General features: G+C 46.8%; 2 protein-coding genes across 2 annotated transcripts; one reads left to right on the top strand and one right to left on the bottom strand.

Annotated features, from left to right (window-relative positions):
* The first annotated feature begins 957 nt into the window (after positions 1-957).
* Positions 958-9,269, top strand: zgc:152968 (uncharacterized protein LOC564848 homolog). The gene is made up of 16 exons (XM_035435947.1): positions 958-1,110; positions 1,550-3,117; positions 3,206-3,289; positions 3,367-3,574; positions 3,802-3,950; positions 4,537-4,677; positions 4,907-5,021; positions 5,262-5,333; positions 5,563-5,709; positions 6,236-6,349; positions 6,589-6,662; positions 7,193-7,297; positions 7,758-7,873; positions 8,029-8,167; positions 8,353-8,473; positions 8,749-9,269. Exons 1-16 carry the CDS (start codon positions 963-965, stop codon positions 8,838-8,840), a joined length of 3,393 nt encoding a protein of 1,130 aa, XP_035291838.1. The 5' UTR covers positions 958-962; the 3' UTR covers positions 8,841-9,269.
* Positions 9,270-9,750: 481 nt separating this feature from the next.
* Positions 9,751-20,321, bottom strand: LOC118237185 (tyrosine-protein kinase receptor Tie-2-like). Its single transcript, XM_035435663.1, has 19 exons — positions 20,084-20,321; positions 16,527-16,826; positions 16,073-16,183; positions 15,750-15,902; positions 15,331-15,462; positions 14,849-14,986; positions 13,986-14,111; positions 13,550-13,828; positions 13,081-13,389; positions 12,648-12,808; positions 12,229-12,436; positions 12,001-12,111; positions 11,686-11,876; positions 11,386-11,499; positions 11,220-11,290; positions 11,020-11,060; positions 10,760-10,856; positions 10,546-10,645; positions 9,751-10,176 (listed from the first exon to the last, which is right to left on the bottom strand). Exons 1-19 carry the CDS (start codon positions 20,133-20,135, stop codon positions 10,102-10,104), a joined length of 2,769 nt encoding a protein of 922 aa, XP_035291554.1. The 5' UTR covers positions 20,136-20,321; the 3' UTR covers positions 9,751-10,101.
* Positions 20,322-26,642: the final 6,321 nt, after the last annotated feature.

The following is a 26,642-nucleotide window of genomic DNA, read 5'->3' as shown; positions in this document are numbered from 1 at the left end:
CTCTTTCAATTGAGTCCAGCAGTCTGCTTCTTAATGCGACAATGTCTCCCCCTGCTGTCTGGTATGAGAATACACCAATTTGACCTTCAAAAAAAAAAAAAATAATAATCTATTGAATCATATTTAGAGTAGAGAAAATATTTACAAATCAAACTCACATACATAATTGACTTTTTCCATTCGTTTAGAAAGGAGCATCAATGGACAATCGCTCAACCTCCCGCATGCAATAATTATGACAACTGCCTAATATCCTTTGGGTAAAGAGCGAATATCGAGCCCGGGGCTGTCCGGGCTCATCAGAAAAGGGCCGGTCTGGGAGCAGGTTTTTGTTCTAGTCCAGCACAAAGACATCGTATCAAGGTTTTGATTGAAGACCATGATTAGTTAATTAGTTGATTCAGGTGTCATAGTACTGGGCTAAAAAAAACTGCACCCACATTAGCTCTTTTCAGATAAGACTGGACACGTCTGATCTAGCCTGTGCGTGTCTGCGTTTGACCATTTCCTTACTGAAGAGGGCATGTTCAAGCGCCATTACATATACGTGCAACAGGAAGAAAACGGTGTTCTCGGAGAACTTTATAAAAAGAAAAAAAAACAGCATTTATTTTTCAGCCAACGATATTGACAAATGTTGACTAAACACTGACCAGCCAAGTGACACAACCATTTATGCACATGGTTTTCTACCCTTTAAGCTTTTAGATAAACGTTGTACCAACCGCAGGCAAGTCTGGAAACGCCTATTCTCAACCATCCGGTCTTTATTCTCCATCGTTTGGTGTAAGCGCACGTGCGCTTTTGGGTCCTTTAAACAATGACGTGGCCGGACCTTAAGGAACATTTCCTGTCAGATGATCCTATAAAATCTGACGTCTGATTGACGCCAAATTCGGCGCTGTAAACAAACCTGAGAGGTTCACGTACGAAATTACACTTGTTTGGGCCATAACCTGTTGATGTTACCTTCAGCAGGATTTTTTGAGAAAATACACTGCCCTCTTTTCCTACAGGGCTTCTGTGAGCGACCTTTTTGTCAATATAAACATGCAAAAGATGAAATGGTACTTACAGCTTCACCTCGGCCACCTTTCACAAGAGCGGCTGGTAAGGTCATAGCTGTCTAAATTAATTCAAGTTGTTTTGATTTGTTTAGTCAAACGCTTCACAGAGTACAGCTTTGATGTGAAATTCAACTTTGTAGGCTTTTAATTGGGTTGCAACGTAATTGCCCAGCACAGTCTATCGTACTCGTTTCGTTTCTAAATTACCCATCTGGCTTGGTGAACAGGAACACTTATGTTGTTCAAAGGTTTGACGTCGCGTTTATATTTAATGAAGGACGGGATTTAAAAAACCCGTATTAATTAAACCGTGCAGGGTGAATTACAGCTCAGGGTTTAGTTTGCTTGGAAATTCTGTTTAAAATTTTTATAATTTTATTCTATATCATTATTTACTTGCATTATTTATTTACTGAAGTTTGGGTATTCTGAAATATTTCCTGTGTGAAACCATGTTTTTTCCCCCTTTTTCCTCAAAACAGCAACCGCAAGGAATCACTTAACTCATGGCAAGATCGTCCACCACACTAGAGATGTCTCTTTTGCAAGGGACCCTTGCCTTTTGGAGTTGGAAAGGATCAACAAAGAAATTGAAACGGTTAAATGTGAAGTAGAGAAAGAGCAGAGACGATTATCCCATTACAAGAGCCTTCAGGGGGACAGTGATATCACGAGCAAAGCTTTGACCCCCTATAGTGATTCTGCAGGTAAAGCCCAATACCCCCGTAGCCCGGGCAACCGCAGCACGCCCCGCCCACAGAAGCCCGCCGCTGCCCGTTCCCGCGGTAGCAAATATGTGGTGGACAATTCCAAACCCAGGACGAATTTGGAATACGACCCTTTGTCCAACTACGCTGCGGAAGTGCGGTCGAGCAGCTCCCCCGAGCCGAAGCCTCCGCCCTGCGGGGGCGCTGTAGGGAAGCGGAGCCTGAAGAGGCCGCGGGAGCCCGTTAGCACAGACCGGAGCGAGCCGCTCACTGCGGAGCTCGAAGACTCGGATGACGGCGTCCTTGTCATTGATGTTCCGCCACTTGAAGTAAAACGGAAGACTCGCAGACCCCCAAAATTGCGCAAGGCCTCACCTGAAGTTCCTGAAGATGCCACCCCTCTACCTGCCGTGACTGACGCTTCGGTTCCAGCTCAAGCATGCAAAGCAGTGGTGCCCTCGCCTGCCATGGTTGGCACACCTGACACAGTTGGCACACAGTCAGGTTCCAGATGCACTCAGCCCTCAGCTGGTCTTCCTGTAAATCAAGGAGGAGAAGGTGATCTAAACCCCAACCCCAGTGTACTGGAAGACATATCCAAGTGTCTGGAGACTCTCAGGAGTGAAAGCGAAAAAATAGTTTCGCCCCCAGAAATGGAAGTCATGACGATGGACAGGAGCAGCGCTGCTTCACAGTCCTCCCCAGTGACCTCGGTCTCCTGGGCCCTGAAGGACCCACCAGGCGAACAGAACGGAAACTCCCACACGGTGGTGCCTCAGGTGATAAAACATGAGCTTACGCTCAGATATGATGAAAAACACAACTCCTTCCCAAATACACCAGAAAGTGACCAGGGGATACTTCCATTAGCACTCAAATCCAGTTCACATGTCCAGAGTAATGATCAGCAGGTCACCAGCAGAGTTGAAGGTTATTGGTTGCCTGTGCAACAAATTCCAGTTCCATGTTTGCAGAAAACAGTTCTGCAAATATCAGAGCCAGACTCCCCCAAAGTTCAGTCCATGTCACCTGCAGACCCCAAGTACAGTGACCATCCAGAACCTACAGCAGATATCTATCCTATCAGCCTGCTGCCCGATCCATCCCCATCTGAGGTTCCACAGCCAGTCACCAGTGAGGTGGACCTCCTCGACATTCCCAAGGACCCACTGATGCACAACATCAGCGAATCTGCTCCCAAAACTGATTTGAGCTCCGGAGAGGACATGAATTATTCGGACATGGACCTGTCTGATAGTGACCCCATGGAGGAGTGTTACCGCATCTTCATGGAGGCCAACCAAGCCGGCCAAGGACCGGTGGAGCTGCCGGGGAGTTCACCTGTAAGATTCTTACCTGGCTTGATGCTTGGTTGTGGTGTGGACAGAGGAGCAGAGGTCAGGTTATCTGAGTATGATTGCGTTTATTCAGGTGGAGATGTCGGGTTTGGAGAAGCCACCTGTCCTCCCACCAGGACCAAAGAAAAGGGTCGCACACGTGTCCAAACACAACGAGGTGCGTGTGTGTGCGTGCGTGCATGTGCGTGTGTGTGACGTGACCTCGTTTTTATTATGGTTTGATTCGTTCCACAGATGAATAAAAGCAGACAGCAGGTGATTGTTCCCCGGAGGGGCCCAGGTGCACACCTGCACAACCCCTCCAGGATCCTGCAGCTGCAGCAGAAGGCCGCAGTGTTGACCACGGCCATCAAAGGAGGCCAGGCTTTTGTTGCTGCCGCTACTGGGCAGAGGAAGCCAGTATCCCTGCTTCCTGTTTCTCAGCCCACCCCTGTGCAGACCAGTAAGTGCTGTCCAGAGTACAAGCAATGTATTTGTTTAACTGATGGAATTCCATGATGTCATATCAATTTGTCACCAACTGTAAATTTATTCTGTCCTCAACCTTGACTGCAAATTTATATTGAGGCTTCCTATAGTGAGTGTACAGCATGTTTCACTGTAAATGGTTCTTTTGACGGTTGATTAATAGAATTGAACCTCTTATTTTGTATTCCTTATCTTCTTCAGCCTGTGTTAATATAATTCCTGTTGGAGCAACTATACAACTGGGCTCCAATGTGCACTTCATCATACCGGACGGGAACATTGCTCTGCCTGTAACTCCAGTTCCCGCCCACATGGTGTCACCACAGCAGACTGCCCTGACCCCTGCTAAGGTATGCCTGGCCCTCTGCAAACAGCAGACTGCCCTGACCCCTGACCCCTGCTAAGGTACGTCTGGCCCTCTGCAAACAGCAGACTGCCCTGACCCCTGACCCCTGCTAAGGTACGTCTGGCCCTCTGCAGTCACAGCAGTCTGCTTTGAGTGTGAGAACCCTGACATCAGTGAGCCTGAACTGCTGAACTGTGCTGCACTGTGAACCAGTTTTCAGACCAGACTGTGTCTGAAGTGTGACATTGTATCTGCCAAGTAAAAAGATTTCTGAGGCTTTTGTGTGACAGGGTACATCACATCTACTAGTAATGATACATTTTCTTTAGAAAACCCTTATGAGATCCAAATTTGGAGTACAAACTGCTATTACACCATTAGAAATGGGCCAGGCTAAAAACATGGATCCTCACATCTTCTTTAAGTGTTTTTGGAATCTTGAATTTGTTGGGGGGGAGAGTTCCAGGGCAAGTCTCCTGGGCTAGGCTTCCATTGTGCAAAACCGAGTTTTGGAGTGTCACAAATCTAGACCTTATGCGTCTAAGGTTGTGAAAGTTCAAAGAAGTGCCACCAGAATTGTGTCCCAACAGCCATTTGTCGTCAAAAGAAAACCGAAGTCTCGCCCGGAGCCTGGCATCAAAGTTCCCCACGACGTACGCCAGCGTTATGTCAACCTGTTTGTGGAGGAATTCCTGAGAACGTCCTTCACCGTGCAGGATGCCTTCGAAAAGGTCTGTGTCTAAGATGCGATCTTTATGAAGTCTCTCTTGTGTCTGCAAATTGGCTCATCTGCAGATTTTACAGAAGACATTGCAGTAATGAGCTGAGCTTTAGAATATGATTAGGCATTACTTAGTGGGGCAAAAGGAAAAAGGCAGTTATACTTGTGCTATGCCAAAAGGAGGTGTGGAATGAGTCTTGTTGGTGACTTGAACTCCATTGGAATTGTTTGCGTGCTAGGCCCTGGCTGAGGAGAAGATGGTGTATGATCGCAGCATCAACAAGCTGAAGTATCTGAGTGTCGCTGTGAACTCACTCAAGAAACTAAAGAACCAGAGTGCTCCTTCTGTGAAAGGTTTGTTTCTGAAATGGTCTAATATCCTAGCCTTTAACATTAAAGTGTACTGTGTGTCACACCATGGACAGCCTAGAACTAAATCCTTTCTAATCCTGTGACTGGATTTGTTTTGAATGATAGTCTATATGCTGATTTTTAAATGCTATGTCTGTGGTTAATATAAATGTGCTAATGATGAAGCTGAACTCTAAGATCTTTCAGTTTGTTCTGTTAAACTCTGGGTTTCTGTTTTTACAGCGAGCACTGAGGCCAACATCAAGGGATCCAGAGGCAAAATTAGTCTCAGTCCTGCAGGACTACAGGTCAATGGTAGGAACTAGTATTGGCTGCATAAAGGGCATTTTTTGCCCATATGAATGTTCTGTTTAAATAATGTGATTGGTATTGTGGTTGACCGTAGCGTAGTGTGCTGTCATTGTGCTCAATGGCCACAGATGGCTTTCTGACTCCAATATTCAGTTTCTTCTTGGAGCTTTTTCTGTCATCCCTCTCAGAACTGTGAAGCTTAAATTTGACTGGCCTTCATGATCCATTTCAGATCCCGGAGTTGTGGCACTTTACGAACAGCTGAAGGAACATGTGCTGTCTGAGGCGGCTCTGAAGGAGAATGGCTATCCTCTGCAGAGCCCAGACAAGCCTGCTAGCGCCATGTTGTATGGGGAGGTGAAGAAAGGCAGCACTGACCGTAGGTACCCTGCTGTGGTTACGACCAAGATTTAGACTTCAGCCCTTTTCCCATAACTTAGAGTTTCCAATCTGAACAAAAGTTACTGCAAATACAAAGCGTACCAATGAGTTCAGCACTGAGCTGCAAAAGTTTCCCTCAACTGTGGCTTACAAATTGGTACCAGTGTTGGGTCTGTTTCTTTCAAAGGTAGTGCAAAGTGAACGTAGCAAAGTGTTTGTAAAGAAAAAAAAAAGTGGTAACCTGTTGTGTGTGGAGATGCATGTTGATTGAATTCAAGTTGCAATGAAATTGAATAATCATTTATTCTGCATTTTTGAATAATGGAACAGAAATGGAAGAATAGAAATGGATGGTATGGGTGTGGGGCTGATCTACATGTAGATATCATGAAAAAAAAAACATTTAGAACTGACATTCCTGTGTCAGTTGTTACTTTGTATTTAATACAGGCAATTTTTGCCTTTATGCTATGAATTCTTTTTGAGCTGATTTTGATGTGTAAACATTCCTGACATGAAAACAGCAATGAAGAGGATTTGCTGCCGGTGTGGAGCGACTTTCTCTGTCGGCCAATCAGGGAAACACGTCCGTAAAGAGGAGTGCAACTATCACTATGGGAAAGTGGTGGAAAACAAGGGTGAGTAGGAGAATGTAAAACTCAAACTCAACTGAACGTCCAGAATTGTCTTGTCATTGTTATCATGCTAATGTTCCTCACTGCTGTTGGACTGAAACTCTGGACTGAGGTGTTTACACCCAGTCTGAATTATTTAAGTAAGTTCAGAGCTGAACGGAGCATGACTCCGTAATGCCCACCGTCGGGTAGAGGCTGCAGAGCTCAGACGTGAGAACCGTCGCGCTGTTTGGTCGTTTCAGTTCCTGGAGGAGTGGAGACGCGCTACAGCTGCTGTGAAGGAGCCATTGGCACACCTGGATGCCAGGTGTTTAAGGTGAAACAAGGCGTGATCATGTGTTCACTGCAATTAGTGTTTCGTATGCTCTGTAAATTGTATTAACGTATTTTCAGACATAGAATTACATGGAAGCTGAGTTTAAGTTCAGGGCAGATTGAAGTCTCCAGGCGTTCCTCTGGTCCCTGCTGCCTTAGCTGCTCCCAACAGGATAACTGCTGCCAGTGATTGAATTAATACCTGCATGTGACTTTCCATATGTGATTAGTATACTCTGTTTGGGGTCCTCAAAGTATAACTAATCATTTACTGTGAAAGGTAATTTCATTTTCAGATTACTTTTTCTTACTATACTGCCCCTTTCTGTCCCTCTAACTGAACTGTACTGTAATAATTTGGGAGTAAACTCGGCACATTTGTCCTGTTGCCATTTTTGTGAATTTGAAGCAGGACTGGGAAGAAAATGGATGCAGTGCATGACCTGGAAGTAGTTTTGCTCTAAATCTGTTACTCTTGCTGTGGCTTTTCCGGTTATAAAGGTCAGTTTTAATTAGCATTTCCTCTCCCAGCTGCATGTCCATGACGCTGTTAGTCTGGACGGTTTTGTGAAGAGCGTCCCCAAGCCCCCTCCGGAGAACGGCTGTCCTGGGCTGTTTGCGCTGGACTGTGAGATGGTAAAATTCAGTCTGCTTCATGGAGGAACTGAGCTTGTGATTTTCACTACTAGTCCTCAACATTCACTCTGTGTGACCAACAAATGGAGACAATCAAGATTCTGAATTGGCAGAAATTATAAGATGAATTAATTTTTGCCACAGATAAAACTCTGGCTCATGAGAAGTTAATGTTGCATGTTTTAAATATTTTATTGATCTTGTGTGCAATTTACTTGGATCTCATTCTAATTCCATTTTGTTTTGACCAGTTTAAGCATCAACATCGTTACTAGGAGAGGCAGTGACATTTTTGCAACTTTCAGATTGGTTTTGTATCCAAGATCTGGGCTGACAGTTGTTTAAGGAGAACTCTTTCAATATTAATTCTGTTGTAGTTGTAAATAGTAATTTTTATGTTATGAGACTGTATGATATGTATAAGTGTGCAAAGCTAAAATGGTTTTCCCTCTTCGTATAGTGTTACACCACTCACGGTCTTGAGCTGGCCAGGGTCACTGTGGTCAACCCCAGTCTGCAGATCATCTATGACACCTTTGTAAAACCTGACAATGAAGTCATTGACTACAACACCAGGTAAAGTAGTGCCCCTCTATCGCCCTACAGAGAACCAGTGTTCAGAGCTCAGGTTTTGGAAAGTCACCAGGAGTTTATGCAGTGGGAGTGTACAGTAGACCTGTGGTTGGCCTGTAGTTTACGAGTGACCCATGACCCCACCATTTGACCTGCAGGTTCTCAGGAGTGAGTGAGGAAGATCTGGAAGGTTCCAGCTCGTCCATACAGGACGTCCAGGAGGTCCTGCTGAGCTTCATCAGCGCTGACACCATCCTTATCGGACACGGCCTGGAAAAAGACCTCTGTGCCCTCAAGGTGTGCGGGCATCAGTCACGCATCTGCACCAGTGCCATGTGTGCCAGTGCCAGTGCTTCCTATTTTTCGGGATCTTGTGACCCAGGATCTTGTGGCCCATGTGACCTGGGATCTTGTGACCCATGTGACCCGGGATCTTGTGACCCATGTGACCCGAGATCTTGACGGTAAATGTCCGGTTTCAGCTTCTTCACGGCAGCGTGGTGGACCTGACAGCGGTGTTTCCTCACCGGCTCGGCCTCCCGCACAAGCGAGGCCTTCTAAGCCTGACGGCGGATTACCTGCGCAGAATCATCCAGGAGAGCGGTAGGTCATGCACGCTTGTGTATGCACGCTCGCGTATGCATGCTTGTGTATGCATGCTCGCGTATGCATGCTCGCGTATGCATGCTTGTGTATGCACGCTCGCGTATGCATGCTTGTGTATGCATGCTCGCGTATGCATGCTCGCGTATGCATGCTTGTGTATGCACGCTCGCGTATGCACGCTTGTGTATGCATGCTCGCGTATGCATGCTTGTGTATGCACACATGCGTACAGGCATTCTAAACAGCGGCTGTTTGTGTTTCCTCTCCTGCAGTCCAGGGTCATGACTCTGGGGAAGACGCCACTGCCTGCATGGAACTGATGCTGTGGAAGGTCAAGGAAGACGGCAAAGTGAAAAGATGGTGATTTGAATAAATTCTGTGTCGCCCGATCCAGAGGGAAAAAAACAGATTATATCAAACCCTGTTCTGATTGGCTTCACACGTCTGAGAAATGAGCACACCTCACCCACTGTGTGCGCTCTGCGTGTTTTGGTTTGAAGTTTTTGTCTTGGCTAGTTTTCGTTTGGCCTTTGCTGTGCATTGTTTACTGTTGGGACAGCATCACACGCCTGGGGCTGATGTTTAAGTTTATTGGGGGGAGGGGGAGGGGTTGGGGTTGGGGTTGGTGGCATGGTTCGGTGGGGTTGAAACACATTCATGCACTGCACACGAGATATAATGCACTTGGAAAGGGGAAACGGAGAGCAAAGGAATGCACATCACCTGCGATGTCGTTCCAGTAAATGAGCCTGCTGGTGATGAAGAGCTGAAGTAAAGACACGTTAAAGCTGTATGACTCGTGTGTGTTTGTTCCCCTCCAACACATACACTTGCTGTTTATGCGTTTGCTCAAACGTGGGAGGATCCTGGGTGTGAGACCCAATCAGAAGCCAGAAACACATGACTGACAAGTAGGTCACGCCTCCTTTTGCTGAGGCTGTATCACAGCTAGCAGCTGGATTCACTCTTCACTTTGGAGGTTAACCAATGAAAATCAGTAACTGGATGAGTGAATTACCTGGTGATCTTCACATGTGTCTCATTTATCCAGTATCTGTAGAAACTCAGCTGTTTTACATCAGTCTCAAGAGACTTCAGCTGGCCCTGTGGTATTCACAGCCAATCAAATGTCCATCAGATTGTGGTAATGAGGTCAAAATGATAAACCAATTAATATAATTCTGGTTAGAGAATGAAAACAATCAACATACCAATCAACTCTGTTTGGGGAGGGGGTGTTATACTGATATTCAAGAAACCAGTTGAACAACAGCCACAGAAATGCTCTTTAATATGAAGCCATCTATATACAAGTAGAAATGTAGAAAATTGCCTTTTTGTTTGAAGTACATGTGAAGAAAAGCATACTTTTCCAATATCTTTACAAACTAGTGTTTGAAGTTGCCATCTTCAGTGGATTGTCAGGTATCAGCTCATTTGCATGGTTAGGGTTGTAGTGATACATTTGTGACAGGTTTTTTTATTATATGAAAATTATCAGAAATTTACAAAAATGGAGGTCCTTAAATTAAATGAAAAAACAAGGAAGGAATGATGTTTGATTTGTTTTTTGAACCATGACACTGTTATTTACATGTCTGATACAATGGTGGGGAAGAGCAGAACTACCCCGCTTCCTCTGCAGAGCAGTCGATGCCAGCGTAGGTGAACTTTTCATACAGGGTGGTGTTGACATACGTCTGAAAAAGATAAGAGAAAATGTAATTTAATACTACAGCACTTAGAGCAGGCAACATCTCATGTTTCAACATTTCAACAGCATGTTTCCATGTGAGAGATCCTGCTTCCAGGTGAGAGATCCTGCTTCCAGGTGAGAGATCCTGCTTCCAGGTGAGAGATCCTGTTTGCAGGTGAGAGATCCTGTTTGCAGGTGAGAGACCCTGCTTCCAGGTGAGAGACCCTGCTTCCAGGTGAGAGATCCTGTTTGCAGGTGCGAGATCCTGTTTCCAGGTGAGAGATCCTGTTTCCAGGTGAGAGATCCTGTTTCCAGGTGAGAGATCCTGTTTCCAGGTGAGAGACCATGCTTCCAGGTGAGAGGTGCGTTTTACCTTGCGCTCCTCGAGCATCCTGTTGAGTGACAGCAGGATGTGGGCGAAGGACGGCCTCTCGTACGGCTTCTCCCGCCAGCACTGTCTCATCAGGTCATACCTGGGGGGAAGAGGGGGGGGACAGTTGCGCTGAGTGGGCGAGCACAGAGGCACAGCCTAGCTGAATGAAACCGTGCCTGGGACGCCTGGTCGTGCGGGACGCTGCGGGACTTACACCTCGTCATCACAGTTCAGCGGCTTCTCCAGCCTGTAGCCCTGAGGAAGCTTCTCATACAGCTCTGCACAGGTAAGCCCACAGTACGGCGTCCCACCTGCACACACACACACACACACACACACACACACGCATACATGCGTGCGTGCACACACACACACACACAAGCACGATTACATGAATGACATTTCTCTTTGATGCTTGCGATCACAAATAAAATATAATTGCAAATTAACCACAACCTTATATTCAATACAGACCTAAGCTTACAACCTCCCACAGTAGAACACCATATGACCATCTGTAGAGAAAGCAAGAGAAATAATTTCCATCAGTACGTATGTTTTGACGTGTTTGTTAAGCGAGCCATTGTGAACCTTTCTTTGGGTGTCCGTTACATTTTCTGTCCAGTTACTGCAGGTTGAAGCTCTTTGTTGCAGGTCTGACGCGCTGTACTCACACGTCACTGTTTGTGGTGTAAACGCTGTAGTTCAGGGATTCGATTGCCATCCATCTGACAGGTAATCTCCCCTGTGAGGTGTGCAATAAAAACAAATGTCTTCTAACGCACATAGCAACAGAGTTTTAAAAATGTTAGTGCTACAGAAGGTAAATAAATCCCTTACCATTGTCTTCTTTACATAAACCTCCTGTCCTCGAGAGAGACCAAAGTCTGCTATTTTTGCCACATAATTCTCCCCCACGAGAATGTTTCTGGCTGCCAGGTCTCTGTGGATGAACTAGATTTTTTTTTCAGTTAACAAAAAATGAACCAGTCAGTATATTCAGCATTCAACAATATGTGGGACAAACCCATGTCAACAGTTAGCAGTATCATAATGGTGAGGTGGGACTGGGTGTATGTAATGGTGAGGTGGTGGTGACTGTATGTGCAGAACAGGTCAGGAGGGATACATGCTGCTCACCTGTTTCTGGCTCAGGTAGGCCATGCCCCGGGCCACGTCGGCGGCGAAGTGGAGGAGCTGCTGGGAGGAGAGGGTGGAGGCGGTGCTGTTGGCGATGGCGAAGGCGGGGTCCGTCTCCAGGACCCTGCTCTTCCTCAGGAAGTCCAGCAGGTTCCCGTGAGGAGCGAACTCAATGGCCAGGTACAGGTACCCTGAGACCCAGAGCACGGCTGCGTTAGCTTGGACAGATTTTCAGTGTACAGATACTGTTTGGGGGGAGGTCACCCCGTTTGACCTCTCCCATAGTGTACCTTCGCAGGTGTTTGTGAGTCTGACCTCTGTGTTCGCAGGCACCCAGCAGGTTGATGATGTTGGGGTGATGCCCAAGTTTGCAGAGCACTTCCAGTTCGCCAGCAAAGTCCCTGTGGTCGTCTTTAGAGGCGTATTCTGTGTCACAGTTCGAAACAGAAAGAGGTCTAAAATGCACTGAACAATATTAATCTACAGAGCAAGAGGAAGATGCTTCTCAGCTATAAAATGTACGAACAAATTTTTCATTCCAACCTTTCATTCGCTTGATCGCTGCATCCATTCTCATCCCGTCCTTTTTAATCCGGGCCTTCAGGACCTGGCCGAAGTTTCCCTCGCCGATGACGTCCTGGAACTTGATGTCGTTCCACTCCAGGGCGGGGTAGGCCACCGACTCCGTGGGTATCTGTGGCTTCTTCATGTTCAGAGACCCCGAGCTGAACTGCACCACCGGCTCGTCTCTCTACATCCAAGATAAAAGAATGATTCTTATTTTTATTTGAATTGATTATTATAAATATTTTTTTTCCAGAAATATTAACATGGTTGATAGTGCCTGCATATGTAGTGGAACTGGAATTCCGACCCACAGTGTAACTGGAATTCCAACCCACCTCTTGGTTCTGCAGGGTGTTCTGACTCACCTCTTGGTTCTGCAGGGTGTTCTGACTCACCTCTTGGTTCTGCAGGGCCTGCACCGCTCGGCGCTGGAGGCTGGCCTTCTTCAGCTGCAGCACGATGCAGAATGCCAGCAGGATGGTAATGCAGGTGAGTCCAGCAGAGCCCAGGATGGCGAAGAACAGCATGTTCCCGTCTCCGCCCAGTCCCTGCAGCACTGGAACACAAGAGCAAGGCTGGGCCAACCACATCTAAGGTGCGTTCAGTTCTATGAGATCAACCTTAGATCCTAAACTTTGGTGAAATAATGGTTCCTGTTGCAAAAATATGAAACTGTTTTGATCAATATGAGCACATTTTTATTTCATTTCACAGGCCAGGTCAGGTGTCCAGCCTGATGCTTCCATGACTGTCTCTGAAGCAGTATATGTGTACAGGAGCAGACTGTAGAGCTGAGCTCAATGCTGTATGCGAGTCCTGGCTGCTTACAGGAGCTCTCCTGGTGCTGGGTGGTGGTGACGTGCAGGCGGGGGCTGTTGAGGCTGACCCCCACGTTGTTCCGGGCCCAGAGCTCCACCGCGTAGGTGGTGTCGGCCTTCAGGCCGCGGAGCTGGACCTGCATGGCCGGGTCCTCCTGCACGTTGATCTCCGCCAGCTGATTATAGTCCGCCATGGCGAGGTCCTGGAAGCGGATCGTGACGGCAGAAATGGAGTTTCCCTCCTCCAGCGACCAGGTGATGATGGCGGAGGAGTCGGTGATGTTGCAGGTCTTTATGTTGAACGGAGCCGGTGGGAGCTCTGCCACAGGATACGGGTCAGTGTGTTTAAGCCATTACCATCATCACAATTATTATCATTATGAACACTCATAAAAAAATATCATCATCATCATCCTACTAACCACACAACAATCCTACCACACAAAATAAAATTGATAATCATTTGCTTTAGTACCCACCGTTGCTGAATGTCCACGCAGACACCAGTGGGCTGTACACTCCCACTGAATGGGTCTTCATGAAGACTTCACACTCGTACTTCTTCTTGGGCAGCAGTCCTGTGAGCTGCAGGACTGTGGCATTGTGGGGCTGCTGGTACACCACAGAGCTCCCAGGCTGGCCTGTCTGCCAGCACTCCACCTGATAGTGCCACGCCTCTTTGGCTGGACCGTCCCAGGACAGGCTCAGAGAGGTCTGGCTCACGGGGACCAGCTTCACCCCTGTGGGTGCGGGCAGATCTATCCGGGGTTAAAGAGGTGGTGACAAGAACAACTCCTTAAAAAGGCTGGTGTGCCCAGCAAGCACACGTGTACTGTACACACATACTGGCCGCTAATGATGAACCTGCTCAGCAGATCCAAACTGATCGAAAGGGGAAACGGTTTTTGGTTTTACCTGCTCTCTCACAGCGGGCTCCGTGCCGCCCCCCACACACGCAGCCACGGTAACGGTCACACACCCCTGCGTCTCCGCACTCACACTTCAGCCTGCAGCCAGCGCCATAGTAACCGTGGGGGCAAGCTGGAATCAGACAGACCAACACAATCACAGGGGCCCTTACCCTCACTGCGCAGGGGCCTTTACCCTCACTGCACAGCCCTTACCCTCTCTGCACAGGGGCCTTTACCCTCACTGCACAGGGGCCCTTGCCCTCAGTGCACAGCCCTTACCCTCACTGTACAGTGGCCCTTACCCTCACTGCACAGCCCTTACCCTCTCTGCACAGGGGCCCTTACCCTCACTGCACAGGGGGCTTTACCCTCACTGCACAGGGGCCCTTACCCTCTCTGCACAGGGGCCCTTACCCTCACTGCACAAGGGCCCTTACCCTCACTGCACAGACAGGGGCCCTTACCCTCTCTGCACAGGGGCCCTTACCCTCTCTGCACAGGGGGCTTTACCCTCACTGCACAGGGGCCCTTACCCTCTCTGCACAGGGGCCCTTACCCTCACTGCACAAGGGCCCTTACCCTCACTGCACAGACGGGGGCCCTTACCCACACTGCACAGGGGCCCTTACCCACACTGCACAGGGGCCCTTACCCTCACTGCACAGACAGGGGCCCTTACCCACACTGCACAGGGGCCCTTACCCACACTGCACAGGGGCCCTTACCCACACTGCACAGGGGCCCTTACCCACACTACACAGGGGCCCTTACCCACACTGCACAGGGGCCCTTACCCTCACTGCACAGACAGGGGCCCTTACCCCCTCTGCACAGGGGCCCTTACCCACACTGCACAGGGGCCCTTACCCTCGCTGCAGTCCAGGCCCCTCCAGCCAGCGGCACAGGAGCAGCCGAACGGGTCGGGTGAGCAGAACACCACGGAGTGGCAGGATCCGTTCTGACACCGCTCCTCACAGGCTCTCCCAAACCGGCCCGGGCCACACACTGCAAAACAGTGCAGCTGGATTACTGATTTACTCATTTACCGATTCACTGATTCACAGATTTACTCATTTACTGATTCACTGATTTACTCATTTACTTAGCCAAGTGCTCAGCAGGTCTATGCACACAGTTTGCTGTTTTACATATCATCCAATCATGATGGGTTTTTACTGAAGCAATAAAAGGCTTAAGGGTACAAAGGCAGTGCCAAACCCCTAAACTCCCCTTTTGTGCAACCATAGTGCTACATTTACTGTGACTAAAGAACAGAAAACACAGCACCAGGGTGACTGTCCCCTTAACTGATGAACACAGGTGTGACTTGCTCATGACAAATCATTTACCGATTTCACAGGTGTGACCTTTGAACCCAGGGGGACAGAGGCATTCTCCAGTCTCGTCATGGCAGATGCCCCCATTGGTGCATGGCAGGCAGGCCTCAGAACAGCCCGGTCCCCACGATCCTGCAGGGCATTCTGGGATGCAGTGACAGAAAACATCATTAGGTAAAATAAACTAAGTATATTTTTATTTAACAATTTAGTATGATTTAGGCTTTTTTCCCCCGAAGTAATCAATAGTAATTCAGATGACCATCAGATTAGCTATGTAATAATAGTAATATAATTTATTTTAAAAGCAACCAACATTTTGGCAGGAGCTGTCTTGTGTGTCTCTTTGTACAGAAGTGTCAGGATATTTCATTTGTGTAATGTAATAATGTAATGCAATGCCATGGGAGAATGACTGTAGACACACTAACTTCTTACTATCAGCCGGGTGATGGCGGAGGAGGACACGTTCTCAGAGATGTATCTGACAGTGTACAGGCCCGACTGCTCCAACCCCACGGCGTTGACTGGGTAGTGCAGGGTCTCCGACAGCTCAAAATTCGGCACAGAGTAGATAAAGGTCTCTTAGAAACATAAAAACAAAGACAGAGCTGGTGAGAATTCTACAGATGTGTTTCACATAGACCATTTAGGGCAGCCAGAAGTTCACAATAGCATGTTATGAGCCATATTGTGTAATCTGGATAATTATACATCTTTGGACACGACTTCCCCCCCCTTTTTCATCTCTCACCGTTTTTGTGTATGACCGCGTCCTCTGCAACAGCTCTCCGGCGCGTGTAGGAAATGTTGACGTCCTCTCCCAAGCTGGCAGTGATCGTTAACGCCTCTGGGAGGAAGGCCGCTAGGAGGAATTCATGTTTAATATGTTTAATGTCTGAATTATTGTGCTGTTTGTGAAAGAGGTGGAGCTGATTTTGCAGCCCTCTGTTTGCTCCCCGCTCTTTGAGGAAGATGAATGTAAACAAACACTTCTGACAGGAAGTCAGCCCGATTGAAGTCCAATATCCCATTTATCCTTCGTGGCATTGTGTTTACCCAAGGGACTCCCGATAGGATGCTTCCCCGTGGAAGTTTCTGTATGGAAGTTTTCCTGTGGGAGTTTGCCTATGGGAGTTTGTGTGGTTTAATTGAATATGACAGAATACAAAAAAATTTAAAAAACTTTAGGAACTTAAACTTGCTACCTTTCGTTAGCATCTTGAAGGTGTACACCTGACTTGCTGAGTCTCCCCTTCCCTTCCTGCAGTAGAACGCTCCAAAGCTGTTTTGGGGTTTCAGGGTGACCTTGGTGGCCGCTCTGTAGTCGGGGTCCTGAACGGCCGGCAGGTTCTGGGGGTCCCCTGGGTAGTCCCGCCCTATGCTGGGCAGAGTCCCGCCTCTCCAGTCGCCGCTGACACAGCGCAGCGACCAATCGCGGCCGGGCCCCAGGGGCCCCACGGGGGCCGAGTTCAGGAGCGTCAAGTCCGCCGTCTCCGCTGCCGTTCCTGAAACGGCAGTTATTTCACACGTCATTCTCATGTGAGTGAGCGTTGGGCGTGGTGGACGACGCTCTCTGGCTGATGGAGGGGCACGCCTCGCCCACTGGCCGCAGGACAAGTTAGCAGATACTCACATTGTTTTCGTTTGACGAGAGTTAATAAACATAGTGCACCTACTTCCTTTCACTCTCAACCATACTTGATTCTGTTATAGAAATCTTGGTGAAGCTGACGAGCGTGTGTTTTGAATACATACGCGGTAAGCGTTTGTTGCTGCGGCTCATGCTGTGGAAGCAGCTGTGTTTGTGTGAACGTGAGGCTTCTCTGTGCAGGACAGCGCTCAGGGACTATAACCCAGACTGATTAACGAGCTGTGGAAATGTAGGTCATGAGCCCTGCACACTGTAGATGCTAAAGAGGCGTAATGTCTGAACAACAACATCGTTTAAAAAAAAGGCTAAACATAAATCCATTCTGTCTCGACTTGATTGCATGTGCAAAATGCATTAGTAATCAGTAGCCACCAAATAGAATACTGACAGCCTACGACCCCCCACCCCCCCCCCCCCCCCCCCCCCCCCCCGCTCAGGGCCCCAGGTGGTTCTCTGCCCTGCATGTTTACAGGATTCACCTCTGTGAAGCTCTTTTGCAGGTTAACTGTAAACCTCACACATTGATGAGGCCTAAATAGGATTTTGAAAATCACGTGCAAAAAGACAAAAAGTGGCTAATAAAAATTAGACCAGGGAAGGTGTCAAAAAGGAAAGAAAAGGAAGCATTTTGGGCTGAGTATGACTCGACTATTTCTCTCTCCTTAACTGTGTAAAATAAAAGAACACTGCAGGTCTTTTTTTCATCCCGCAGACTGTTGACAGGCTGAGAGAAGTGATGTGTAGTGTGTCATAAGGCTCACAGGACTCTCTCTGTGAGGTTTCCATTCTGTGAGGTCACTGATCCATTCCTCAGAGCATGACCTCAGCACACTGCCCCTGTCTGCGTGATATGTTCCATATGCCGCCATCTTGGCTGTTCCTCCCACACACACAGCTCTGCGTTGATGCTCGCATAAATCACAATGACGACGGGCCCCCCACAAAAGCCTGCCACCATCTTTATTACTTATGAGACCCATTCATCAGCTTCGTTTAGGCAGCTAGAAACTTCCATTTTGGGAGGAGAGAAATGCTCATTCAGTGAGATGGCTGACAGCAGTGAAGTTTAAATACACAGGATGTATTCGAGGCATCCTACTGAAGCAGATGCTTTTCGTACCGCTGCTCACAACAGTGCCAAATGGCCACTACAGCAGTCTGCCAACGGCTGGTCCATTCAACTGTTTCATCTTCCCTTAATAACCTCAACCTGACTGCCTGGCCTTGGCTGTCCACTAGCTGCCTGCTGGCTCTGATCTGTAAAACTCTGATGGGCTAAAACCCAGAGCTAATGACTGGCCATTGCATGCTTTATTGGCTCCGTTCAGTGACCATTTTGTTGTACAGTAATTGCAGCAGACAATGGCTTGCACCAGTCTCACACGGTCCTGCCTTGTCCACAAACATCATAAACGGTTAGAGGACTGAAGCAAATGGGCATGAGAGGAAACGGGACAAGTCAGTACAGCTGTGAAGAGTTATAACCTTCCCTCTGGACAGTCTCATTAAATACTGTTTATACACTTTCCACTATCTTCTGTGTTCCCAGATGATCGTGATTTTATTCCCCAAAACCTTCTGCGAAATCTCTCAACTTCAACTGGCTCTTTTTCAAGAGAATTTCAAGGCCTTTTCCTACTTATCTTTTAAAAATGCACCATTGACCATTGACTCCCATAAATTCTACCCCTGAAATGACTCCATGGGATCAGAAACCCTATATTGGACAGAAAATATGGAACCCTGACAACCATCTGCTATTCACTTTAACTCCCTGCAGTCATGGCTAATTAAAAATGCGATAAATCCTGTTGCACATTTCCTGTCGTTGCACACAAAGTTTGTGTGATGAAGCATAAATGAATGTCTGTTTAATATTAAATGATACATAGAGTAAGATGCACTGCTGCATGAGCTGCCTGTTATACTGCAAGAACCACTGATGGTTTGTTTGACTGGCTGTCTGTTTTGTTCTGAACTCACACACTGGATATTAATCCGAGCCCCATGTAATAAAAAGATGAAAATGCGTGATTCATCATAAATTCATAATTGAGGTCTTTTACCTCTTCACTCGTGGAGCAGCATATCTTCTCATTTAATTCCACACACTAATATGAAAATTTGTCTTGAACATTTGTCCTGAAAAATGATATCTATCCATCTATTTCCTCACTGACTCATTCTAAAATGGACCCTGGGAGGAACAATTGGTAATAATTTTCCAAATCTGAATTTTGGCCACTGGCATCAGATTTCTTACATGTGATATTTCACTAAGACAGGAAAAGCTGTCAAATGTTCCAGAAAAACGGTGATGTGGAACATATGAATCTGCTGGAATTCAAGTCTGATCACCTGATTCAACACTTATGCAAATAGACCGTATCGCTCATTGATTTCGATTAGGTATTTAAAGTGAACATGATTTCTATGGATAATTCCTCTCTTCTTGACTCTTATAACTTTTCCATGAGAATCTCACACTGAGTAGAGCACAAACACACATGTGAGTCTATAGCACAACAATAGATTATCAATTAAAGTGATTCTGTTACAGTATATGCCTTATATATACTCCATATATAATCTTTTTTTTCAATTTTGAATGTTGATGCATTCAAGTACACATCCAGGTTCTTAAAATGTGCACTGAATTCTGCGTACATAATTAAACTTTGTGAGATTTTCTTTCATGATATAATACATACATAATAACCAGCAAAGTCACCAGTTACTGAACATGATATAACTTTTTGTTTTGTAATGGCATATGACTGTTAAGCCCTTGTAATTTACTAAATGATTAAATGTGATTAAATTCAGATTAAAAGTTGAACAGTGTAACATTTTAGTTCTTTTTGGAATGACTCATCCTAGTATGATTTAGGCTTTTTTCCCCCGAAGTAATCAATAGTAATTCAGATGACCATCAGATTAGCTATGTAATAATAGTAATATAATTTTGAGAAACTATTACACTAAGTTAAGGCCCAGATGCATTTGAGCTATTTTTATAATCCATCATGCAGAACGGGACACGCAAACAAGACAGAAAGCCTGGACACAGGATATGCTTTATTATCTATGAGAGAAATCAGCGGGACGTACCTGTAAATAGCCAGCAGACCATGCAGAGGACCCTGGAGATGAGGTAATCCATGTTGCTCAGATCAGAGGGAGAGAGAGGCTGGTTTTATACCCACTGTGTGGTCCCGCTCGGGGCTGAGACTGACCATGGGGCTAAAAACCGGGGGGGGTCAGACAGACCCATGGGTGCGCTCCTCCACTCTCTCTGCGAACTGCCGGCACTTTCGTTCGTCCCGTATCCTCCGTTCCCTCCCTTTCTCCAGATCTCTCTCTCTCTCCTCCTCGGCACTGTCCGGTGCCGGGGGAGTTCCTTTTTCCTGTTTCCTTTTCACAAACAATTACTCGCCATCAATTGCGTTTTAACAGCCTTCTGAGGTTTACGTCTGTTAGTGTGACCTGCGAGAAAGAGCCTCCCAGAGCTCACTGGAAGCACATCAGAAGAACTTTTATTTAATCTAATTGTGTCCATTTATTTGATTACTTCATTCATTTCATGTTATGTTTTTTAATTTTATGTCCTAGCATGTTAGGTAGCTTGTAGCTTGTATTTAGAACAGTTGTGAACCGTTTACACAGGAAATTACTTTCATTTGTTAGTGGATATATTTTGCTGTGAGTCTGGAGTGCCATATATGGGGTCTCTTAAATACTAGTGAACTTAGTCTCCATACGTCATTCTTCCCAAAAACCCTTCCTTTGAGACGGCAAATTGAGAAATTAAGTGAGGAATCTACCCCATGCTGTAATGACCGTGACTGGATGGAGAGTGATACTGAAACATTAGTACCAAGCTCCAGTGGTTATTATAGGGTCCGCTCTTTTCGTTCGCAATGCTAGTAGCTTCCAGGCCAAGTCCCCTGAGATTTTATCTATGGCCTCCATGATCTGCTGGCTCAGAGCCACTCAGGCAGTCCACTGAACGCTAATTTAGCATTAAATGTTTGTCCATGAAGAGGGAAGATATAAAGGGCTCCTGAGTGTCTCATTCTATAACAGTGATCTCCGCTAGTGTGGGCTGGGCCCAGAGGAACATCTCAGCTTTATGCCTGAGCAGCCCATCACTGCTCATCTGTGACCGGGTACACTGGCAACACCCCATTCAATTATTTATATTTGACTCTGTGGACCAGAAGCATTTGACTCTGTGGACCAGAAGCATTTGACTCTGTGGACCAGAAGTATTTGACTCTGTGGACCAGAAGCATTTGACTCTGTGGACCAGAAGTATTTGACTCTGTGGACCATACTGTCAGTATGTGTTAAACAGACACACTAGCAATGGTTTAAGTGGTAGAGCTGTTGACTGGTTCAGGAACAACCTACCTGATAAAGCCCAATGTGTAAATACAGAGTGGTCATCAGTCAATCAGTTTCGGTTTCTGAATTCAATTCTGTCTTTTTCTGAATGCTCTTACAGTTCATGCTCTTATCATGTCTCTTTAAAGCATCTCCTATCTTGGCAAAATGGCATTTTCTCACTTAGCACCATGGACTTAACATCCAAAGCTCTTTTAAGTTAGACCTTCCTTATCCATTATCATCCATTATCCAAATCATCTATTGAATGAATTAATTACCCTTGTGCATACCATTTTCCGTGAGCAGTGTAATTATATTAACTAAGTCTAAGTGAATTGTGTGGTTCCTCATGAATCGTATTTTTCGTATAGCAGCTGCTGTCTTGACCGGGTTCTCAAAAAAAGAGCTTTCATCTCAGTGGACCTTCTGGCTAAATAAATGTTTCAAATGAAGTAAAAATGGATGAAGTTCCCTTGACAATACTCTGTTCAGCATGTGAAATGGTATTAGTCCATGAGTAAAAAATAATATCAGCACAGTTGTTGGAAAAATGATATATGACCTTTGAGGTCTGAATGGAATGGATGAGAGGACTTGTTTGGACAGAAGTCAGATCCTTCCTCTAACTCATTACTCTATACAGAGGAATGTGGAAACGCTGAGCACTTACAACTGCTACAACAGCCCAGAGACAAGTGGTGCCAATCTGTCATGTTTAAGTGTGCCCTGTGATAGACTGTCCAGGGCGTATTCCTGCCTCTCACCCAATGCATGCTGGGATAGGCTCCAGTACCCTCTGCAACCCTGACCAGGATAAGCGGGTTTAGATAATGGATGGATGGATGGATGTTTAAGCGTGCTTACTGAGACCCAAGGTTGTTGCCTCTTGTCTGAAGTAGCTACTGAATGTTTGCTATTTTGACCTAATTGGAACTGGGAAGAGCTCCAACACACTGAAACAAATATTGGATGGAACTGAATGTTCATTTCAGATTTCATGAATGAAAGGGTGAGGCAAAGAAATGAGCAACACTACACTGTGGCCAGTGACCAATGGCCTTTATGCTGTGGCCATTCACATGAATTAACCTGCTAGAATGCATTATTCCACCTTCAGCCCAACAGAACCCACATCCCTGCCCTTGCAGGCAGAACTCACATCCCTGCCCTTGCAGGCAGAACTCACATCCCTGCCCCTGGGGCAGAACTCACATCCCTGCCCTTGCAGACAGAACTCACATCACTGCCCCTGGGGCAGAACCCACATCCCTGCCCATGAGGAAGAACTCACATCCCTGCCTCTGGGGCAGAACTCACATCCCTGCCCCTGCTGGTAGAACTCACATCCCTGCCCCTGCAGGTAGAACTCACATCCCTGCCCCTGGGGCAGAACTCACATCCCTGCCCCTGGGGCAGAACCCACATCCCTGCCCCTGCAGGCAGAACTCACATCCCTGTCCCTGAGGCAGAACTCACATCCCTGCCCCTGCAGGCAGAACTCACATCCCTGCCCCTGAGGTAGAACTCACATTCCTGCCCCTGAGGTAGAACTCACATTCCTGCCCCTGAGGTAGAACTCACATTCCTGCCCCTTGCAGACAGAACCCACATCCCTGCCTCTGGGGCAGAACTCACATCCCTGCCCCTGCAGGTAGAACTCACATTCCTGCCCTTGCAGACAGAACTCACATCCCTGCCCCTGGGGCAGAACTCACATCCCTGCCCCTGAGGCAGAACTCACATCCCTGCCCCTGCAGGCACACGGAACGTCTGCACGAGGAGGCAAGTGCTGCAAAACGTAGCCAACCGCTCAGAGTGCACTTCCTGTCCTACGGACGGAATGTTTGAGACATAATGGAATGTTCTGCCTGTTGAACAGGCCCCTGGTGCAGCACTTCCTGAGCTACATTTGTCTGAGAAAACGGCCAAAACCACCACCATGGCCAGAAAAACAAAGCACACACAAATACAATGTGTTAAATAAAAGATTTTTCTCGGTTATGTTTTCTCAGACAAACATTTCACGTCACAGTGAGACGTCGAGAAAACAAACTTGAAGTGCAAAGTGGAAGACATGTCTGCAAAGCGCAGTCGGAGGACGAGGTGGAGACTGCGAGAGTCGCTCTGTTTACTACACCTGAGTGAGAAAGGACCGCTGTTCTCACCTCTGACCCTCAGTCTGCTTCTCAAAGATCAGCCCACCCTGAAAACCACACTGAGGGCATAACTGTCCTAAAGCTGCCAAAGTAGGGGCTTGACCAACCAAAAGCTCATAAAGCTGGTAAAGGTGTAACCGTGCCACAGGTGTGGAGTGAATGCATTGAACATCTGACCCTTTATTACCGAAGCTCACCATATCTAAGCAGTAGCTGATGACTCTTATCAGACAGCAACACTTTAAAAATGAATCTGTTCATTGATTTGTGAGGATTTGTGAATTCTGTTCACTGGGATTACTCATTTTCATCATTTTCGTTTGGCCAGAAAATCTGGTTCACAGACAGTGGAAATCCTCTGTGCAGCATGTGGATGTAAACAAAAATGAACTCCAGTTCAAGCTTGGATCCAGTAATTTCCGCCAGCAACGATCCAGCTTGGGGTGTGGGGGTGTGGGGCGGGGAGCTGAAAGAAATGCTCTTCCTCTTGGATGAGGGGTGGGATAGTCCAGGCTGTGTGGGGGTATGGGGGGGAGTAGGGGGGTGGGGCGAGATGGGGGGGGGCGGGGGATGGTATAGTTGAGTCCAGTCTGTGTTGAGGGTTGGGGGGAGGTAGCTGAGTCCAGGCTGTGTGGGGGTGTGGGGGGGAGTCGGGGTGGGGGTGGGGGGGTAGCTGAGACACTCGCGAGGGCCAGCGGCCTGATAACACATGGCCGGAAAACAATAGCAATGAAACAATGGAGCGATCAGCCTGCCTTCCGTTAACCCCTGAGGCTCCCACACTCATTCCAACTGAACCAGGAGAACAGGAGAGCAAGAGAGCAGGAGAGCAGGAGAGCAGGAGAATAGGAGAGCAGGGGAGCAGAACCAGGAGAGCAGGAGAACAGAACCAGGAGAACAGGAAAACAGAACCAGGAGAGCAGGAGGGCAGGAGAGCAGGAGAGCAGGAGAGCAGGAGAACAGAACCAGGAGAGCAGGAGAACAGGAGAGCTGGAGAGCAGGGGAACAGAACCAGGAGAACAGGAGAGCTGGAGAGCAGGGGCTCACAGCTTTTACATTACAGGCCTTTAGCAGACGCTCTTATCCAGAGCGACTTACACAACTACACAACACAACAGCTCTAGGGCCCCCCCTCCTACATCTGCCCAGTGCGCCTCTTCACGCAGCAGACTCTCCCGTGCATACACTCCGGGGGAGGGGGGGTTCAGGAAGGGGATGCAGGGCGGTTCCTCCTGATAGGAGCTCAGGTCTGTGTTTGGAGAGGCTGCTTTGCAAAGCCACTGAAAAGTCAATAAATGCCCCATTATCACCAGCTTCCTCCTGGGGTCTGTTATTGGTCAGTCCGTTAGCTGCCGGGGTCCCAGATCATTCAGACATGAGAGAAAGGTGCCCTGGAAGAGCCTGATTGAAAATATTTACACATGAACCAGCAGATGGCTTTTGCATTGTGCAGACTATCCTCTGTTTATTCTGCATTCTCAGGGTTAAAGGCCTATACTCCCAAACAACAGCCAAACCCACATTGTGTGACATGAACAATAAGAGCTAGACTCCACAGCATAATGTGTGTTGTAAAGAAAACAAAAGAAAACAGAAACTAAATGCGGCACATCTACCAATGCAGCCTCCAACAACAAATAATGCATAACTTCAAAGCTTTAATGGCTTGGGGCTAAACACAGCATGCCTACAAAGAATCATGACTGATATTATAATAATTAAAATACTGTATGTGTTACATGCGCCATGATCTACGTATCTTAATTTAGTATGCACAATATACCATATAAGACAGGTGAAGTGTTCAAGGTCAGCTATTTGACCTTTTCAACCACACTATGAAATACCACGCATGACAGAATAAAAACATGAACAATGCCCTGATGGTTCACAGCAGTAAAATGAAGGAAATGTTTCTTGGGTTTTATCAGTGGCAGGGAGCAGATAAGGTGCATGTGGAGTGAGTATGTACTGAGAGACCCAACACAAAGAACGGAAGCACTTGGCATGGATTCAAAAGCCTGGGTGAATATTTATTCAATTTTCCCTTGCTGAGCAGGAACTGGGAAGTCATGAGGTCTGACTGCATCACTTCAGAACTCTTAGCTGCTGTTTTCCCTCCAAATACAGCCCAGTGTTCAGTCACAATACAGCCCAGCGTTCAGTCACAATACAGCCCAGTGTTCAGTCACAATACAGCCCAGTGTTCAGTCACAATACAGCCCAGCGTTCAGTCACAATACAGCCCAGTGTTCAGTCACAATACAGCCCAGTGTTCAGTCACAATACAGCCCAGTGTTCAGTCACAATACAGCCCAGCGTTCAGTCACAATACAGCCCAGCGTTCAGTCACAATACAGCCCAGTGTTCAGTCACAATACAGCCCAGTGTTCAGTCACAATACAGTACAGTGTTCTCTCACGCTGGACTCTCGTGTATAATGAAGCTTAACGTATGGAAATGACACCAAGCTGCAGTCATACTGGCTGAAGAGAACCCTGCCTATTGGGAAGAAAGGCCTTTGTCTGCTTTGGTCAAATAGTAAGTTATGTCCAGTTCAGTTGTTTTGGATAAGTGCTATCATTCAGAAGTAGAATTCTGTCAAATTCTGTCAAACAAATTGATTACGATTTATTATGACCAATAAGGCACACATTATAGTACAGATAATATATAATATTTTATCATGTCTTACCTGTAACGAGGAACTGAGGTGTGGACCCAAGTGCACAGAAGCGAAATGGAGGAAGCAGGGAAAACAGTGACGATGATATAATCAGCAAAATTAAAACACAGGTAATGAACACAGGAACAGAGTGAACATGGGTACAAAGACACAAACTATAAAAGGTCCAGGCTGGGATTCAAACCCAGCACCTTCTTACTGTGAGACGAGGACTCTGCTGTCCTCTGGAGGTGAGCAGGAGCCATGACATTACTGCAGTTAAAGGAAAATGTCTTCACAAATTATTTTTTCTGTATCGTGGCTGTGTAAGGTCTGTCTTTTGTGTGTTGCACAACCAGTTTTTTTGCATCTTATTCTGACATCCATTGACCAGAAAGGATATCCATGATATTACCAGATCTCTAATACTAGGAATCTTAGATAGAAGTCCATGTTATTT

Source organism: Anguilla anguilla, chromosome 10, assembly GCF_013347855.1.
Source record: "Anguilla anguilla isolate fAngAng1 chromosome 10, fAngAng1.pri, whole genome shotgun sequence".
In the NCBI taxonomy this organism is placed as follows: Eukaryota; Metazoa; Chordata; class Actinopteri; order Anguilliformes; family Anguillidae; genus Anguilla; species Anguilla anguilla.
Note: the sequence above shows the minus strand (reverse complement) of the source record. Positions and strands in the feature narration are given on the sequence as shown.

Bases quoted from the DNA above. Each gene is read 5' to 3' on its own strand.
- LOC118237185 (XM_035435663.1), bottom strand. From the start codon at position 20,135: ATGGATTACCTCATCTCCAGGGTCCTCTGCATGGTCTGCTGGCTATTT. The intron at 12,809-13,080 runs GTAAGCAGCCAG...CTTGTGTTCCAG, and splicing joins CCAGCACCAGGAGAGCTCCT to TGCTGCAGGGACTGGGCGGA. The intron at 10,646-10,759 runs GTAAGTCCCGCA...TCTTCCCCCCAG, and splicing joins CTGAACTGTGATGACGAGGT to GTATGACCTGATGAGACAGT.
- zgc:152968 (XM_035435947.1), top strand. From the start codon at position 963: ATGTTACCTTCAGCAGGATTTTTTGAGAAAATACACTGCCCTCTTTTC. The intron at 5,710-6,235 runs GTAGGTACCCTG...ACATGAAAACAG, and splicing joins GAAGAAAGGCAGCACTGACC to CAATGAAGAGGATTTGCTGC. The intron at 6,663-7,192 runs GTGAAACAAGGC...TTCCTCTCCCAG, and splicing joins CTGGATGCCAGGTGTTTAAG to CTGCATGTCCATGACGCTGT.